Below are 17,709 nucleotides of genomic sequence, written 5' to 3'. Positions count from 1 at the left end.
TTAAATGTTATCTAAAATGCCTAACAACAACCTAACTATACAGGCTAAAACGACAGAAACATCTGCCATCTGAACACTGGCCACCTCTTGTACATGGAGTGGTACATAAGAAATGCATTCATTGATAATTTGATCCCTGAGATTAAATCTGGTGAACGCATAGAGTCTCTTTGTTGAGATGACCGAGGACATGCATCCATGTTGGGGAGGTCAGAGGCAGGTGAGAAAGAGGCAGCAGCCATGGCGTCACATTCACAGCTGTAATACAGCAGCCATGAGGGTGGTGTGATCGACAGATAAAACATGGTACAGGTGTAATTGCGAATAATGCCAAATGCCTAATCGATATGTATAAGTATAGTGTATACTTCACTATACTTGCACATGTAGCCTTCAGAGTAAAATCCTCAATGCATTTGTCAATTTGTAACTGAGATCAGTGTGAAAAACTGAAAATGTGTACACCTGCAGGGGTCCTCTGTTCATTCTCGCCCACCTAGTGGCGAAAAATAAAACTTCTGGGAACTCAGATTAGGGGTCCTCAACTAGAAATGCTGAAGGTCCACTAATATTCTTTTGAAAAACACTATAAGGTCCGGTCACATGAGGGCCAAATATTGATTAATGAATGAATTTATCAATTAATTAAATTAATAAATTAAGATTAATTTGTATTATTGCTCTTGTATAGCTATTGGCACTGGACATTTCATATCACACACACACCATTATTCAAACCCCCCCCGGAAAAAAAGAGAAGTTGGTTTTTTTTTTGCCCAGGGTCCACAGAGAGGTCCGTGGTCCGCCTGTTGACCCCTGGTGTACACGTTAACATTTGTACACTCCAAGTTAAAAGATCACAGGATTTGACTGTGGACATTTAATAGACATGCTGTACTGTACCATGTCTACTATCTGCACCATCGGATTGATTGATTGAATATATTTATTAGGCAACATAAATGCAAACAGCACAATATACAGTCAGGCATTTTTGTCCAAAAAAGGATTTCACCGAAGAAAGACCTTGAGGCCTCGTTTCCATTCGGGTCCTATCCACTCACACATGACATGAAAAATAAGTTAATACAGTAACAGTAAGTGATCTAGACTTGGCTGTAGTTGTTCAGTGGACTCACTGCACATATCCTGCTAGTACTCGGTAAGAAAACCTAAAAGAAATTGCTCAAGTTTCTTGATAAAATGTTTTCTAAAAGCACCAATATGTCTTTCTTTTTGCATGTAAAAAGAATTGCTTAGTGATTTTACTAATAGATCGCCCAACAACTATTTGAGATTCCAATAAGTACTACTTGGAAGAAAAATGGGAGATGGAAATGGATAGCATTTAAGATCAAACGGCGACAATAACTATAAAACGGACATCTGAATCAGTTAATTCAGTACCTTGAGAGAATGAAAGACTGACTCAAAATAAACAAAGGTTTTATTTGTGATTCACACGGTTATTTGTAAACAGAATCAGTAATCACCTAAAATAAACTGTTGTTTACATACTGTACAGCAGTGGTCCAGGGACCACCAGTGGTCCTTGATGTTCCAGGTGGTTCCCATGCAGCTAAATAATGAAGTTAAATGGACCGTTATAGATTTTAAATTCTTGAGTGTAATATGAAACAAAATGGTTTCAATACAGCATTGAATTGTGGACAAAAATTCTATACGATAACAATATTCTTAGTTTTGGTTCTGAGAAGCTAAATCTCTTCAAATGGTGGTCCGTGGCTCAAATGCCGAATAATGAATATGAAAAAGTTGAAAACCTTTGCTGTACAGTATATCGGTTGGTGTTCCAAAACAAGACACTTAACCCACAACAATCTTCCAACTACAAGCAAGCTTCTGTAAGCTATTCTTACAATATCTATTGTAAACATTAAATGAAAATAGGCCATTTCTTGCCTAAAATGTTAACAAGATTTTCTTTTTTCTGGTGTAGAAGTGAAATGTACGTACATACTGTACTGTAGGTAAACAATTTAGAGCCATTGCTCTAGCACAAACTGTGAAATGTTGCATTAACAAAAACAAACAAAGCATGCAATACTAATTAAGAAGACTCATGCAAAAATAAAATTACTGCCGGAAGGCAGGCCGTGGCAGTGCCTTCGGGGGCTCACAGGACAGGTTTACAGCCAGTTTACAGATAGAAGAGGTAGTCATCCAGGTGGACGCTGGGCTGCCTGTGGATGCTCTGACCCACAAGGAAAGCCAGCTTGTGCGCGTACTGGCAGGGAGCTGGAACGCGCACGATACCCTGAAAAGCAAAATACAGGGAAACATTCAATGTTGGTAAGATTCTTACTGTACCGTATGTCATATTGCTGTCAGGTCCAAACAGTAAGCCTGTTTTCCAATGGATAAAATCAATGTAGTAATTTAGTCACAAGCTCTTGTGAACACTTTAAACCTTTTGAGCCCCTTTGCCCCCACTGGCGGGGGCAGCGGCTGTCCACCTCTGAACAGCACTCAGCAGGTCAATGGAGACCCAATTGGTCTCCGGTTCCAACTCCGATGTTGCAGATTTACCCCCTAAACCCCCCTGGGGTTGATGATCTCAAATTTATATAGTGCATTTTCAACAAAACTACTTGCATCCTAGTGTCGCAGTCCCGCCCCCTTTCAGAATAACGAGTGGCCCAGGAAATAATTCTCTATAGGCTTTTCAAAAAGTATTTATTTAAAGACGTTGATATGCCGCGGACAAAGCCAACTCGGATCGTAACAAATCATGACAACAAACAATGTTTTGGGCAGATCAAATAAGTCGAAAGAAGAAAAAAAAGGCAGGATACAACATTTTGTTTTTCCTCTGATTATTTGATCTGCCCAAAACATTGTGTTTGTCGCATAGACTAAAAAATATGGACAAAGCGTTCCGCGGGTCTAACGTGAACGTAAAATGAAGCCTGTCAGTCCTTGCAATGGAAGTCGCCATCTTTCTAGATCCGTTTTGGCCCAGTTTTTTAATAAATGGGACCATAATTTTCCAAAAAGAATATTATGACATTAGAAATGAGACTTTAAACTAGTGACTGGAAGCAAAAAGTATTCATGACCATGTTTATTAACCCATTGATGCCTGAGGCCGAATCTGGGAACGCCTTCTAGGGCCTGACCTAAGGTTTCTGAAAACCTTCAAATTCTGATGATTTTTTTTTTTAAATAGTTATGTTGCTACATGTATAGCAATAGCTGATGAGACACAGAGAGCACGGCCGGCATCAAGGGTAGAACAACGTATACGTTGCACCAGGCGTCAATGGGTTAAGGTAATACAGTCTAGGTGAAGTTGGGCCCAAATACATGGACTTCTATGGGGCTATGGGTTTTTTTGAGCCCAATGAGAGCGCCACAACAGGCCATTATATGAACTTTAATTTTTTTTAGTGGCTTCACAAAATATCCATCTGACTGCCTTCCTGGTTTGTCGTCATGATTTGTCACGAGCCGTGTTGGCTTTGTCCGCCGTGTAAACGTCTTTAAATAAATACTTTTTTAAACGTCTATGGGGAAAATTAAAGGGGCATTATTTCCTGGGCCACTCCTCGTTCTTAAAGGGGGCGGGACTGCGACACTCCATTGAAGAAAAAGTGCTAGACCCAAATTCAGTATACATGATATCAAAACAAAAGAATTAGGGGGAAAAAAATCGTAGATCCACTGCATTTCTCTCTGGGCCAGTGTGTAGAATATCAACCCCTCTAATAGGCATCACAATTCTCTTATTCCCACAGAATTGTAATGGAGAAGGTGAACCATGATTTGCACATTTCATTTGTGCTCTGATAGCTTTTGTTTGAGGGGTTGTTTAGTTTGTCCTACGTATGACTAGACCACAGGGACATAACATGTAAATCACATGTGTAGACTTGCAGCTTACCTGCCAGTTGTAGTACATGTGGCAGAGTTTGTAGGTGAGTCGCTGCATGTGGTCCGGCTTCAGTCCGCTGGTGTCGTACACCACATTGTAGTGGGTAGGGGAGACACTTCCCATGCGAACGGCCTGGCTCACAATGTAGAAGTCGTACCTGGGAGAAAGATTGCATACATTCTTTTATTTTAAGGATGTTCCAAGATGTACGAGATAAAACAAAACCAAAACACTTTGTCTAAATGTTCCAATCGTTTGTCGGGTGGTATCATTGTACTGTAGGGGCGGCAGTGGCTCAGGGGTAGAGTGACCGGATGGGAACCCCAGAGTTAGTGTCGTAGTGTCCTTGAGCAAGACACTGAACCCCTAATTGCTTCCGATGTGCAGGTTGGTACCTTGCATGGTTTCCCCCGGCATCGGTGTGTGTGAATGCAATGCACAATCTATGTAAAGGCGCTATATATAAATGCACCATTTACGTCCAAAACAACTTACCACTCGGGCCTGGTGACGTCCGTGTCAATAACAGTTCCAGGGGGAGGGTTGGTCAACTTGCCATTGAGGAAGGCAAAGAACCTCGAGCAGACGCGCTTCTTCACGACCACCATAGTCAACTTGGGCCTAGACCAGAGGACAAGGAGGTTAGAATCGTTTTCTAGCATCACATAGTGCACCCTGTTGCCGTCGGTGGAAACCTTGTACGTCTAATTACTTTTGGCTGATTGTGGTAACCAGTGTTTTCAACAGTTGAGCCATAATGCCATTGAAGATTGGAGGTTCCTTGGTTAGATGACTAGAATCAAAGCCAACCAGACGAAAAGATGTTTGTCGACTACCCTTTTTCACTGACTAAAACTAAATGGAAACGAAATAAAAACTAAGCTAAAACTAGACTAAAATGTTAGGAAGTGGACAAGAGATCCAGTATAAGACATTTTACACTTGGTTTGCATGCTGAAAATAGCAGATCTACAAGCTCAAATCTGTCATTACAACGGCATCAAGGTCCGCCAAAATAAATTTTAGTCGACTAAATCAACTGTAGATTTAGTAGACTAAAATCTTATATTTAGTTGACTAAAACTAGACACTAAAACAATCAAAGGTGACTAAAATGTGACTGAAACTAAATGAAAACTGTTAGAGACTATGACAAACTAAAATCAAAATGTGCTGCCAAAAACACCACTGAAGCCAACAATACTCTTTTCAGGAAGAATCACTGGTCAGGATACTGGACATGTAAGGTTCTTACGCGTAGTCTGTCCCCATGGATTTGATGGACGCCAGCAGCTGGGGGACCTCGTAGTCAACCACAGTGGACAGCATGCCATCTCCTACTCCATCTCTGAACACAACGATGCGGGCAGGCATCTGGTTGTTGAACTTGTAGAATGATTTGAGAGCACCTGAGAAAATCAAAAACACATTTCATCTCAGATAGGAGTGCAGCAGTTAACACCCCAAACGCCCGGGGTTATTTAATCCATCAAATCATTTAGCAGCGGAGCACTTTTACCGACAGACGTTATCCCGGATGTGGCTGAAGCAGCCGTTTTGGCTACATCTAGCTTCTTTACTAGAGGCGATCGACACATAATCTTTGCTTAGAATTGGACGGAATGATTTAGATTAAGTTATTCACGTTTTAAGATTTTCGGTCTCGTCGGCTACAATGTTTGTGCCCAATTATAAAACGATGCTCAAATGGTTATTTAAGATGGATATGTGCTTCCATTATTCGATTAATCGAATAAGTAATCAATACAATAATCGATAATGTGATAGTTGCAGCCCTAAAGTTGGCCTTTGAACACGAGTGCAGATGAACCTAACTTACCGACGAAGGCCGGTTTCAATCCATCCATGAGTTCCTGTCCTCTGTCCTGCAGAACACACTTGGAGTACCACCTATTCAACAGCACAGACAATGTCATAGTTTAGGACACCACCAAGCACTTTCTAACCTCCTCAATATTGGCTCTACAGGTAAATGTAAGACCCGTCTCCTAAATATCTAGGTTTTCAGGGCCTGGAGTCTCAACTACAAATTGCATGAAGCAGGTATGGCAGCTAAACTATGAAAGCATGAGATGAGTTGCAAATTGCAATATTATAACGTCTAACACCACAAGTGTCTAATGGCTGGCAATGATAATGTCCAATGGTAGCTGGGTTACAGTAGGCGACATAAATTATAGTTTTCTTCTAGACAAGCTGAAATCGCTCTTCAACACTCCGCTTCATCCAAACTACAGTACTGACAGATCACTGGTGCTGTGGGCACAGGGTATAAGACTGAGGTGCCAGCTCAACTAGCAGGTGTTAAGAGGAGGTATGGCAGCAGGTGTTGAGATGCAACATTGTTCAGACTACATACTAACCTGGTCATGCCCTGGTTCAGAGTGCTGTATTAACCTGGTCATGCCCTGGTTTAGAGTGCTGTATTAACCTGGTCATGCCCTGGTTCAGAGCGCTGTATTAACCTGGTCATGCCCTGGTTCAGAGCGCTGTATTAACCTGGTCATGCCCTGGTTCAGAGTGCTGTACTAACCTGGTCATGCCCTGGTTCAGAGTGCTGTATTAACCTGGTCATGCCCTGGCTCAGAGTGCTGTACTAACCTGGTCATGCCCTGGTTCAGAGTGCTGTATTAACCTGGTCATGCCCTGGCTCAGAGTGCTGTACTAACCTGGTCATGCCCTGGTTCAGAGTGCTGTACTAACCTGGTCATGCCCTGGTTCAGAGTGCTGTATTAACCTGGTCATGCCCTGGTTCAGAGCGCTGTATTAACCTGGTCATGCCCTGGTTCAGAGTGCTGTATTAACCTGGTCATGCCCTGGTTCAGAGTGCTGTACTAACCTGGTCATGCCCTGGTTCAGAGTGCTGTACTAACCTGGTCATGCCCTGGTTCAGAGTGCTGTACTAACCTGGTCATGCCCTGGTTCAGAGTGCTGTACTAACCTGGTCATGCCCTGGTTCAGAGTGCTGTACTAACCTGGTCATGCCCTGGTTCAGAGTGCTGTACTAACCTGGTCATGCCCTGGTTCAGAGTGCTGTACTAACCTGGTCATGCCCTGGTTCAGAGTGCTGTATTAACCTGGTCATGCCCTGGCTCAGAGTGCTGTACTAACCTGGTCATGCCCTGGTTCAGAGTGCTGTATTAACCTGGTCATGCCCTGGCTCAGAGTGCTGTACTAACCTGGTCATGCCCTGGTTCAGAGTGCTGTACTAACCTGGTCATGCCCTGGTTCAGAGTGCTGTATTAACCTGGTCATGCCCTGGTTCAGAGCGCTGTATTAACCTGGTCATGCCCTGGTTCAGAGTGCTGTATTAACCTGGTCATGCCCTGGTTCAGAGTGCTGTACTAACCTGGTCATGCCCTGGTTCAGAGTGCTGTACTAACCTGGTCATGCCCTGGTTCAGAGTGCTGTACTAACCTGGTCATGCCCTGGTTCAGAGTGCTGTACTAACCTGGTCATGCCCTGGTTCAGAGTGCTGTACTAACCTGGTCATGCCCTGGTTCAGAGTGCTGTACTAACCTGGTCATGCCCTGGCTCAGAGTGCTGTACTAACCTGGTCATGCCCTGGTTCAGAGTGCTGTACTAACCTGGTCATGCCCTGGTTCAGAGTGCTGTATTAACCTGGTCATGCCCTGGTTCAGAGTGCTGTACTAACCTGGTCATGCCCTGGTTCAGAGTGCTGTACTAACCTGGTCATGCCCTGGTTCAGAGTGCTGTATTAACCTGGTCATGCCCTGGTTCAGAGTGCTGTACTAACCTGGTCATGCCCTGGTTCAGAGTGCTGTACTAACCTGGTCATGCCCTGGTTCAGAGTGCTGTACTAACCTGGTCATGCCCTGGTTCAGAGTGCTGTATTAACCTGGTCATGCCCTGGTTCAGAGTGCTGTATTAACCTGGTCATGCCCTGGTTCAGACTGCTGTACTAACCTGGTCATGCCCTGGTTCAGACTGGCCACCAGAGCACCGATGGACCTCTTTCCAGCAACGGTGTCGTGGTAACAGTCGATTCCCACAATCATCAGCTGCTTGAGCTGCAAAAACAGGGAATTATACCGTTTTCTTCTCTTTTTATTTATTTAACCTTTAACCAGTAAAAACACTGACTGACTTAAACGTGTTCATGTAGGTTGATCAAATAATCAATTAACCACTTAACTAAACCTGTAATACACTTTTGTACAATGACGTACAAAATAAAAACATTTGACGATCTACAAGCTCACAATGGAGTTGTGAGCTTGAATTTTTTTCTCAATGCCTATAAACATAATCGTTTATTATAATGGTGTACGAGGAATACGTTTGGAATAATGGTGATATTGAATTTGAAGTTATATCCCCAAGTGAATGCCACCTGTACATGGCTTGCTGATAATATACATTGAGTGTGTGACAGGGCGGCACTAACAGGAATCTCCAGTGACCACAGCTCTCCTCCCATCTTGCAGGCCATCTGCAGTGCAATCTTGGTGGCGATGGTGATCAGGGCTTGTGGGCGGCCGAGGGTGCGAGCCAACACACACTGACTGGGGGTAGGGCAGTCCACGCAGAGGTACTTCTTGACGCTGTCGTATTTGTCCTTCTTAACGCTGGAGAGGACCACTACCACCTATGAGAACAGACCAAATTACACATATTAAGGAAAACCTTAATTATGGGTTGTGGACCATTCCATTTACAATGCTAGCAAGTCTTCTGAGGACCATTATTACCCTTAGTGGTTTTAATCAGTCAGAATCTGTCATGTCCAATGTCTCCCCTACCATTGACTTTGCGATGGCGCCCCATCTTATTAAAGAACGCTAATGTTAATTTATTTTAATAAGCTCATTTACTACCTCGTTATTGATCTCCTACTCTTCTGTGCTCCACAAAGGGCAAGACTCTTAGCAACAGCTTACACTCTTACACATTAAGCCGATTCTGTCATCACAACAAAAACCTGCAATGGCATTATTTTTTAAATACAAATGTAAGACCATTTAAAGATTTGGATCTGCAGATACAGTCCAGGTCTTTTATCTAATCCAGATAGTAAGCTCAACTTGAAGTGAAAACTGGGTTGTTTCCTTTGCTTTGTTTGCTTTATGTTTATTCTTAGTTTGTGTTAAAATAGTGATTGTTGTAAATATACAACACGGTACATTTTCTGTGAGCAACACCATCGATGGTACAATGAAGTATAATCATGCTTCAGTTTCCAGATTTAGGAATAATGCTGCCAGTGAAGAGTTCCAGTCCACTATGTTTTAATCACTTACCATCTGGGTCTCCTGCGTTACATTTTGCTGCAAGGCCCTGAGGAGTGCCTCCTGCCGGTCATCATATTCCACCCTTTAAAAAAAAAAAAAAAAGGAAAGTGTGTCCAAGCTCAAGTGTGTGCAAAGTACGTATTTAAGTTTTATTTTAGAAAAGATTTCTAGTTGGAGGGTCTGTTTAATAATTACATACTGTAAATAGAATGCAGAGGGAACAGTAGCATGCCAGGTAAATAATGAACCCGACATCCGTCTTAAACAACATGATGCATACAGGCTATGCGACTATTTTAAACTGGCGTTTTAAAATGTACACCACTTACTAGTCGTTATGCATTTATTTAGATCCATTTCATTGTTTTGAGTCGATCGTATTGGATACCGATATTGTCATGTGATCAATGATGAACATAAATAACTCACATGGTAGGTCTGTCCACGTGGATGCCCAGAGGACCCGACACCTTGCCCAAGGTCTGTACGAGGGTCTGGGCATCGTTGGCGTTGCGTCTGGTGCAGAACACCAACCATTTCTGCAGTGGGGGGGCCTTGATGATAGGAAGGCCCTTCATCTCCCTGGACCAGTCGGCTGCCATGGGGTTGTAGTCAAACTGTGTTGAAAACAAAACAATTGTGAGCGTTTAACCCAAGTAACTGCTTCACAACATTCAAACACGTTTGACATGAGACAACCTTGTTTGACTGATGACTTTGGCTAAACACTTTAGCTGAGGATTTGAGCTTATTAACAAATATAATATCAAGATGGGAGAACGGTTACATAAAGTGAAATATTGGTACAAAGAGTATATCTGTATGAGGAAGAAGGGGAAGGACAGGGCAGACTATTTTCTATATCCCCCCCCACCCCTCCGACTTGCAAGTTTCCTGACAAATCCTGAGGGGACATTCTTGTGCTTTTTATACCGAACGGGAGCCCTGGAAAATCCTCTCAGACTGAAGAACTCTGCCCTTTATGTTCAGGAGCTCTTTATCGAAGTTGAGTCCCCAGGTATTGAGCTCCGCCTGGGCTTGGGCGTTCCTAAAAACAGGAAATGGGTTGTTAGTTACCTCTACCTGTGGGCCATGGTGAGGATGTTGTCAAAAGAGCACCCAAATAATTGCCAAAACACACATTAAAACAAAATATAAAACATGCCATGTTTTTAAACCCTGAAAAATGTGTTTTCATTGTGATAGATGAATAGGAATTAGCTTAGTTCCATTGATCCAAGCCAGAACACAATCAATGTTATGCTCTGAAAATGCATGCTGCCCACCATCTGCACCGTGTTAAAGGAGAATTCCATGCTAGAATGCTTTCTTACCTTTCTTTGTAGTTGTTACGTTCCCACCAAAGAGGTCCAGGTGTTATTTTGTGCAAAAACTCCTTATTGGCTATTTCCCCTACCATAAGCCCTCAATGAATTGCATTGAATTGAATGGGAATTGAATGGGGCCATGGGGTGTTATGCTAGTTCGCTTATTTCCATCGAAAGAAGTAGTAAAGTGTGCAGCTTGGGATATTATTTACATTATGAAGAGAGGATATATATAAAGAAATTATAATTTTGAGCGATGGAAATAAGCGAATTAGCACAACACCCCATAGCCCCATTCAATTCCCATTCCATTCAATGCAATTCATTTAGGGCTTATGGTAGGGGAAACAGCTAATAAGGAGCTTTTGCACAAAATAACACCTGGACCTCTTTGGTGGGGACGTAACAACTACAAAGAAAGGTAAGAAAGCCTTTTAGTATGGAATTCTCCTTTAAGTGCTCAGATGGATGGGTGGACCTTGATCCAGAAAAGGTTTGGAACCACCGTTTTACACATTTGCAAAAACATTGGTAACGTGACCTACCCATGAATGTTGCTGGAGAACTGTTTGAGGCGACATTCTCTCTGCTCAGGGGTCAATCTGGTCTGAGCGGAAAGGTCCTTCATGATGTTGAAGTCGGCACGCATCTTGTCAGTCAGACCTGTGGGCAACGCCAGTTAAGTTTGTTTTCAGTAATTGTCAGTTAATTTACCAAAATACTCTACTTAAGTACAGGTAATTAGTTTCTAGTTTACTCGAGACCATTTTTCGATACTTAATACATCATCTCAGAGTCAGACACCATCAGCATCTTCATACACTGAATCTCGTGATCTCAAATTTACGTCAAGAACCCCCAAAAAGTGTGAAAATATTTTGTGCATGGGATCCCATACAAGATTTGTGTAAAACTTCTCAAAATATATTCCAAATAATCTTTCAAAAATATTGTCCCTCTCCCCTTTGAGAGCAGAGCACCTGTAAGGTAGCAGAGTTCTGGGATCAGCATGGCTGGCCCTGGGGGAGGTCCCCCAGAAGGACCCCTGATGTTCTTCATCTGGCTGACCAGCAGTGCCTGGTCACTGCAACGGATGTCCAGGCTGTATTGCTTCAAGAAACATCAAATAATTAGTCTAGTGTAGCCTAGGGGTGTGCAACAGTTCACAAACTAATCTATCACTGAGGCAGATTCTACAAATGCCTTCTAAATCAGTAGTTCTCGCAATTTCAAGATTAAAGAAATCAAAATAGTAGGTGTGCAAGCTCGCAGGACTGCATCTGCCATTTCTGAATAGCTAACTTATGAAATATAAAATGATTCTTGGTTTTAATGGCTAAACTTAAAATTAATAATCCGTTTTGGGCAGGTTTTATTAAAAAACATAAAAAAATATGTCAACGTCACAATGCGACGCGTTTCACAAAGTATAAAACAGGACCTAAGTTTGTTAATCAATAATATACACATCACAGTATATCGATTCATCTAAAAAGTAATCAATAAAAATGAAGTTAGTTGCAGCATTCCATATAATCTATGGCATGCTATACAATTGTGACCAGCAGGAAAACCTACAGACTTGTAGTAGTCCTTGAAGGAGATCTCTGAGTCTTTCTTGCTGAACGTGTTGTTGGGAGTGTGATCCCATGCAATGTCATCAATCCTGTACGTTTTGTTGTTGTACCTGAGGGATGTAAAAAAAGGTTTCTGTTGACATACACACCGCATTTATACACTGCATTATAGAAACTTTTAGTATTCATTTCAAGTGAAACTTTTTTTTAATCGGCTCGCCTAGTGTTGAAACCATTTTTAGGTGAGCATCTTGTGTTTGGGAAGAATTTATTTGGTGGACAGGCTCGGCGTCCGTATATTACAGTTTGATTGCACTTGGGATTCATTTTACCCAGACAACCACTAGACTAAAACATTGCAATTCAAATGTGCTACTTTCCACAGCAGTCATTTGTCAGATTTATGTCGATCCCAAACGCAACACAGCCACTAAGCTCATCCATTACATGATTACACGCTCACGGGCGTCGAGTGGATGGAGTGTGAATCTTCTGTTTACTTTGTGAGGACGATGAGGCCGACCAGCTCCTTGGTGCAGGCCTCTCTGAAGTGCTGCATTGGACACTGCTGCTTGAGGTTGGTCATGAAGTCCAGCACGGTCTCACTGCGCAGCACCTTGTGGCTCACGTCGGCACACATCATGATGCCCGACTCGTACTGCAAGATGCTGGTTTGGTAGCCAGGCCAGATCGTCAATCTTTGGAGAGAAAGAGGGTATTAATCACGGGAGTTTCCTACCTGTCCCAATCTTTGCCTCTCAATAGAAAGTTTCTACTGTGCGTTTGCAGTTTGTGAACAAAGTCCCACAAATATGGTGTTCAGAACACTATGCAGCTCCAGCCAATTGTAATTATTTGAACTCGGCACCCACATTGTCTGGAGCAAATCGGGAGAACTGCATACAGTACTGAGCTAATCGCTTACGGCATATATTTCCTTACTATTTAGACAGTGTAACGCATTAATACCGTAGGTCAAATCCGGAGAGGACAAATACATGAAGACAAACGGATTCAGTACCTGTGCTGTGGTATGTTCAGTGGGTCGTTGGGGTTGTAGTAGTGCCGTCCAATCTGCTGCATGTTCAGCATTTTTAGGACCCTAAATGAATTCCACAAGTTAAATTTGTAAATCCCTGCCTTTGGCAGAAACCTTGTAACTCCTTATTACTACATTTTGAGAGTTTCAAGTTACTTAAAAGTAAAAAAAGTAACCGTTTTGGACATACAAAGTTTCTGCCCGACAGCGACAACATTCACATTTTCTTTTACATATCTAAAGAATTCCACATTGGAAATTAGCTGCATTTGAACTGTGAAGTGTAGTGTAGGATGGACCTTCTAAAGATGATGTTGTAGAACTGAAGGCACGCTGGTGAGGTGGGGGGCAGCTCATTGGTCAGTGTAACCGTTATTCTGACCTTCTCTCCCATCCGGGTTTCACTGTGCAACACGGTCTCCTAAAACAAGTTCAGACAGCAGTGAACAGTAAGTAACTATTAATATACTGTATTTACTTGGGTACTGCACAACCCATTTAGACCCGAGGACGATTCTACAAATGCCTTCTAAAGTTTTCTGTTTTCAGTTTTCTGAAAAACCTCATGCATTTTCATGTCAAGGACCCCCAAAGATACATGTAATTGGCTGCCGACCCCATCTGAAAATATGTTGTTCCAGTGTCCACCCAGAAAGCAAAGATTTGAGTTTAAAACGTTCGCTCTGAAAGAATATATTCAAAGATGTGCCACATTTTCACGATTTTTCAAAAATAGACCTACAAGCTCGTAGCACGGCACATTTTGATTATCTGTACTTGAGTCATTGTATTTTTGGATACTTGTGACATTCACAAGTGTGAGATGTGAATGTTTGGATTTTGGTCAATTCTTTTTAGAAAAGGAGTACCAAGAGAAGGGCGCCATACCTTGTTGTGAAGTCTACGAGGCAGAAAGAGGAGGGCTCCGTCGAAGGAGCGCGCCGTGCCAAGAGCCTCCTCATGCTGGTAGAGAAGGGCACTTCGCAGGCGGAGCGACTCCATGGGAGGGTTGTAGTCCACATGGTACTGATAGAGAGCCCACTGCGGACGGGATATGATCCGCAGGAAGTTGGCTTTCAACTGAATGACAGAGCCATTGACACCTGGGAAAGACAGTAGTGAATACAATGTGGTAAACCGAAAGGAGGTCTGACCGTCTGATATACTCTCATGTTTGCAGTGTGCTGTGGACTATACTGTAAAGCAGTGTTGTTTTTCGTCGACTAAAACTATTACGAAAAATGTTCATCGACTACCTTTCACTGACAAAAACTACCGGTAAATGGAAACTAAGCTATGGTGACTAAAACTATGACTAAATATACTGTTGATTTAGTCAACAAATAAAAACCAGACTAAAATGTTAGGAAGGCACTACAAGAGATCCAGTACATTTTACACTTGATTGCATGCTGAACATACAACAGATCTACAAGCTCACAACGCATCGCAGCGGCCATTTTCAGCAAGTGTAAAATCAGCCATTACGACGGCATCAAGGCCCGCACATCTCTCTACGTCGTCCTCAGACGAGCCCTCCATCGTCGTCTCCTGACAATAATCGGCACATGAATACATTTTACTCGACTATATCAACTGCAGATTTAGTCTACTAAAACTAGACTAAACACTAACATTCCAGGTGACTAAAATGTGTCCAAAACTAAATTAAAACGTGACGAGACTATGACTAAAACTAAAATAGAGAAACACTGCTGTAAAGCTCTCAAAACAAAACTCAATGCTGGGAAAGTTTCTGAGTTCTACATGTTCTCAAAATGGGGGCTTGCACAAAGACATTGAGGCTCTCTTCTCTAATAGTGATACGACGATATTGGATTGATTTCCATGTTTGTTAACTGTATGAAATGTATGTTTATACTTATTTATAAGCGTGAACATGTCATATACAGACCAGACTTTGACTCTCTGACATGCTCCATCGCCTGTCTGGTGTGGACTCCTGCATCGGAAAAATCACGCCGGCGTCCTCTTTCTCCAATCTTCACCTTCTGGAAACCCCCGGAGATCTGCAGCACTTCCTCTAAAGGAATAACCCCCCAAGATACAAATTACTTTCAACCTATCATCATATTCATTTATAAAACCCACAGACAGACTTCACCACTTCCAATTTTGTCCTAATAAATAGCTAAAATAGCTTATCTACAAGCCCTCACCATGAGCTTTACCTTCGCACAACACTGTTGTACAACAAAGTTGGGCAATAATTTACAAAAAAAACACAAGATGGGGTCAGACTGCACCTTCTGTAGTTGCAACAGCTCCTGGGGCGGTTTTCTGTCTTCCTCTGCCAACCAGCTCACCCTCCACAGGTGGAGGAACGGCTGCTGTGGCTTCTTGTAGAGCAGAGGAGGTCTAAAACAAAACACAAATTGATGTCACTGTGGTAGATACGCAAGTACTCAGTTTTCTCACAATACTACAATGTATGCTCTATGTAATGTAAAGAGCAAGCCTTCCAAGTTTTGAATTGTCTTATGTCTTTGTGTCGTCACTTCCGTTTTCCCTGGTTCATCCTGTATCCTGTTTGAGTTCTCTCTCCTGGACAACCTACCTCAAACCCTAACCTAAACGTAACTGCAAGCACCGGAGCAGCGCATGATGTCCGACATGTCGGACTAATGCTCTGTCGGAATTACATGTGGTCCCCCTCCTTGATTGGCTAAAATCTGTATACCAACATGAACATGCATTTTCTGTTGACAAATAGCTGGACAGACAACTGTTACTCTATATATAACCCCTAGAGGGAAGCAGAGATATGTGATGTCCTAAGTGACACAGGTATTAAAGGCCTTTCTGAACAGGCAGGTAGGAGATTGCCAATCTGTGGGTCCTCAACACCATACCTGTTACTGTGTTGTGAGAGGAGGTTTGTTTGAATGCCAACTTGACGAGTGGTAAGCCTGTTTGGTGTCAGTGTTTGTACAAACGTTCATGCTTTTGAGACATGCAAGGGGTGTCGTCTCTTCAGGGAATTGTGCATTGGATACCGAATGTAATTCACATGTGAATTCTGTGTAACATTCCACGTTTGTGCCGACATTGAGTGTACATGCAGTTGTCTGAGGAAGTGTGGCAATGAACCAAGTCACTGCATACAACCTTACAGGCACAAGGCAATGTAGTTCGTTTCATCTTTACTTTTAATAACGCACCATTTGGATATTTCTATTATAAGTGAACTGTCTTGTATTTCTTTGTAGGGTCGGGTCATGTGGAGTGAGCGGCTTAGGCTTGACCGCTGTTTATTTTTCTTGAGTGTTTCCTTTTGTATTTTGAGTACAGGGCACAAATCAGCTGGCCGGCTACCACAAGTGAGCATTGGTTTGGGTTCCTGGATTCAGATTTATGGTGATAAGTAGAGTGCAGAGCTGGCTTGCTGGTTTAAAGTTTGTAGTGTGTTGTGTTATAGTGTGCATGGTTATTTTGGGGAAATGTTACATCCGTCATTGCTTTAAATTAATTCGAAATAAAAATGTATTTACTTATTTTATTGTAGGCTAATAAAGAATGTATATTTTATTTTTCAATCTTAGTGGACGGGGTAAGGTAACGTAGCAACAGAATACAGCTATTTAACCCATTTAGGCTTGATGTTGAAATTAAGTCTTCTAAATACTGACAGTTTTCTGAAACACCTGTTTCTATATCCGTAGTTTTCAAACTATTCCATGTCAAGGACCCCCAAAAATACATGCAATTGGCCGCCGACCCCCATCTGAAAATGTTGTTCCAGGAACCCGCCAGAAGCAAAGATGACTTAAACATTCGCTCTGAAAGTATATAATAAAAGATTTGCGACACATTTTCACGAATTTTCAAAAATAGACCTACAAGCTCGTAGCGTGGCACCAGCCGCGCTATGAGCTTGTAGATCTGCTATTTTTAAATAGCTACAGTATAACATAATGCTTAAAACACCAAGAGGGGTTCCAACTTCCCCCAAGTATTATTTTGGCAAAATCATTGAATTATTTTGGCAAAATCATTGAATGCACCATTAATTTATAATAAATAATATGGGAGGATATATACGGTCAGTGTTCTGAAGTGTGACATTACCATTCCAGGTGCTGCGGTCTCCTGACCACGCGCACGCCCTCTGGACCTCGCTCGTGCACGTCCAGTCATTTTCACTCTGTATTAAATTTCTGCATTTGAAAAAAATAAAATAAAAACTGCAACAGTCAGGAACACTTGGATTTATTCAACACTTTATACATCAATTTCCTAATGTAGAAATGTTTTAATCTAGATCAGTAGGCCTACAGTAGTTTTCAAAGAACAAGGAAAAAAAGAATTTTATTCCGCTCCTATGCCACTAAAATGTGGAACGCCCTACCCAACAGCCATGAAGACATATGAATCCCTTGACTGACACCCCCCGGCCCCAGCCCATATTGTACTTGTTTTTCCCATTTAAAAAAAAAAAACTGTTTATATGATTTCCTGTTTTTATAGAAGTGTATATCTGTACGTCTCTAAATGTTTGGATTAATTGAAAATGGTGGACCGACCCTGTTGTAGTGTAATGCTTTATCATAATCGTCCAGTCTGTGCTTTCGTTTGA

The 17,709-nt window shown here is 42.1% G+C and overlaps 1 protein-coding gene across 1 annotated transcript; it reads right to left on the bottom strand.

The window, feature by feature from the left end:
• Positions 1-1,916: 1,916 nt before the first annotated feature.
• On the bottom strand, positions 1,917-17,270 carry LOC308334993 (piwi-like protein 1; the record flags this gene model as incomplete). Its single annotated transcript, XM_080791915.1, has 20 exons — positions 1,917-2,278; positions 3,905-4,052; positions 4,391-4,516; positions 5,151-5,304; positions 5,736-5,806; positions 7,844-7,947; positions 8,325-8,525; positions 9,178-9,250; positions 9,598-9,785; positions 10,102-10,216; positions 11,042-11,159; positions 11,477-11,606; positions 12,075-12,183; positions 12,574-12,771; positions 13,095-13,175; positions 13,412-13,533; positions 14,001-14,215; positions 15,028-15,156; positions 15,380-15,491; positions 17,202-17,270. The coding sequence occupies 20 exons, from the start codon at positions 17,268-17,270 to the stop codon at positions 2,162-2,164; spliced, it is 2,580 nt and encodes an 859-aa protein (XP_080648041.1). The 3' UTR covers positions 1,917-2,161.
• Between the last annotated feature and the right edge of the window lie 439 nt (positions 17,271-17,709).

Source organism: Protomyctophum bolini (genome assembly GCF_963924005.1).
Source record: "Protomyctophum bolini genome assembly, chromosome: 1".
Taxonomy (NCBI): domain Eukaryota; kingdom Metazoa; phylum Chordata; class Actinopteri; order Myctophiformes; family Myctophidae; genus Protomyctophum; species Protomyctophum bolini.
The sequence above is the reverse complement of the archived record's forward strand: the minus strand, read 5'-3'. Positions and strand labels throughout refer to the sequence as shown.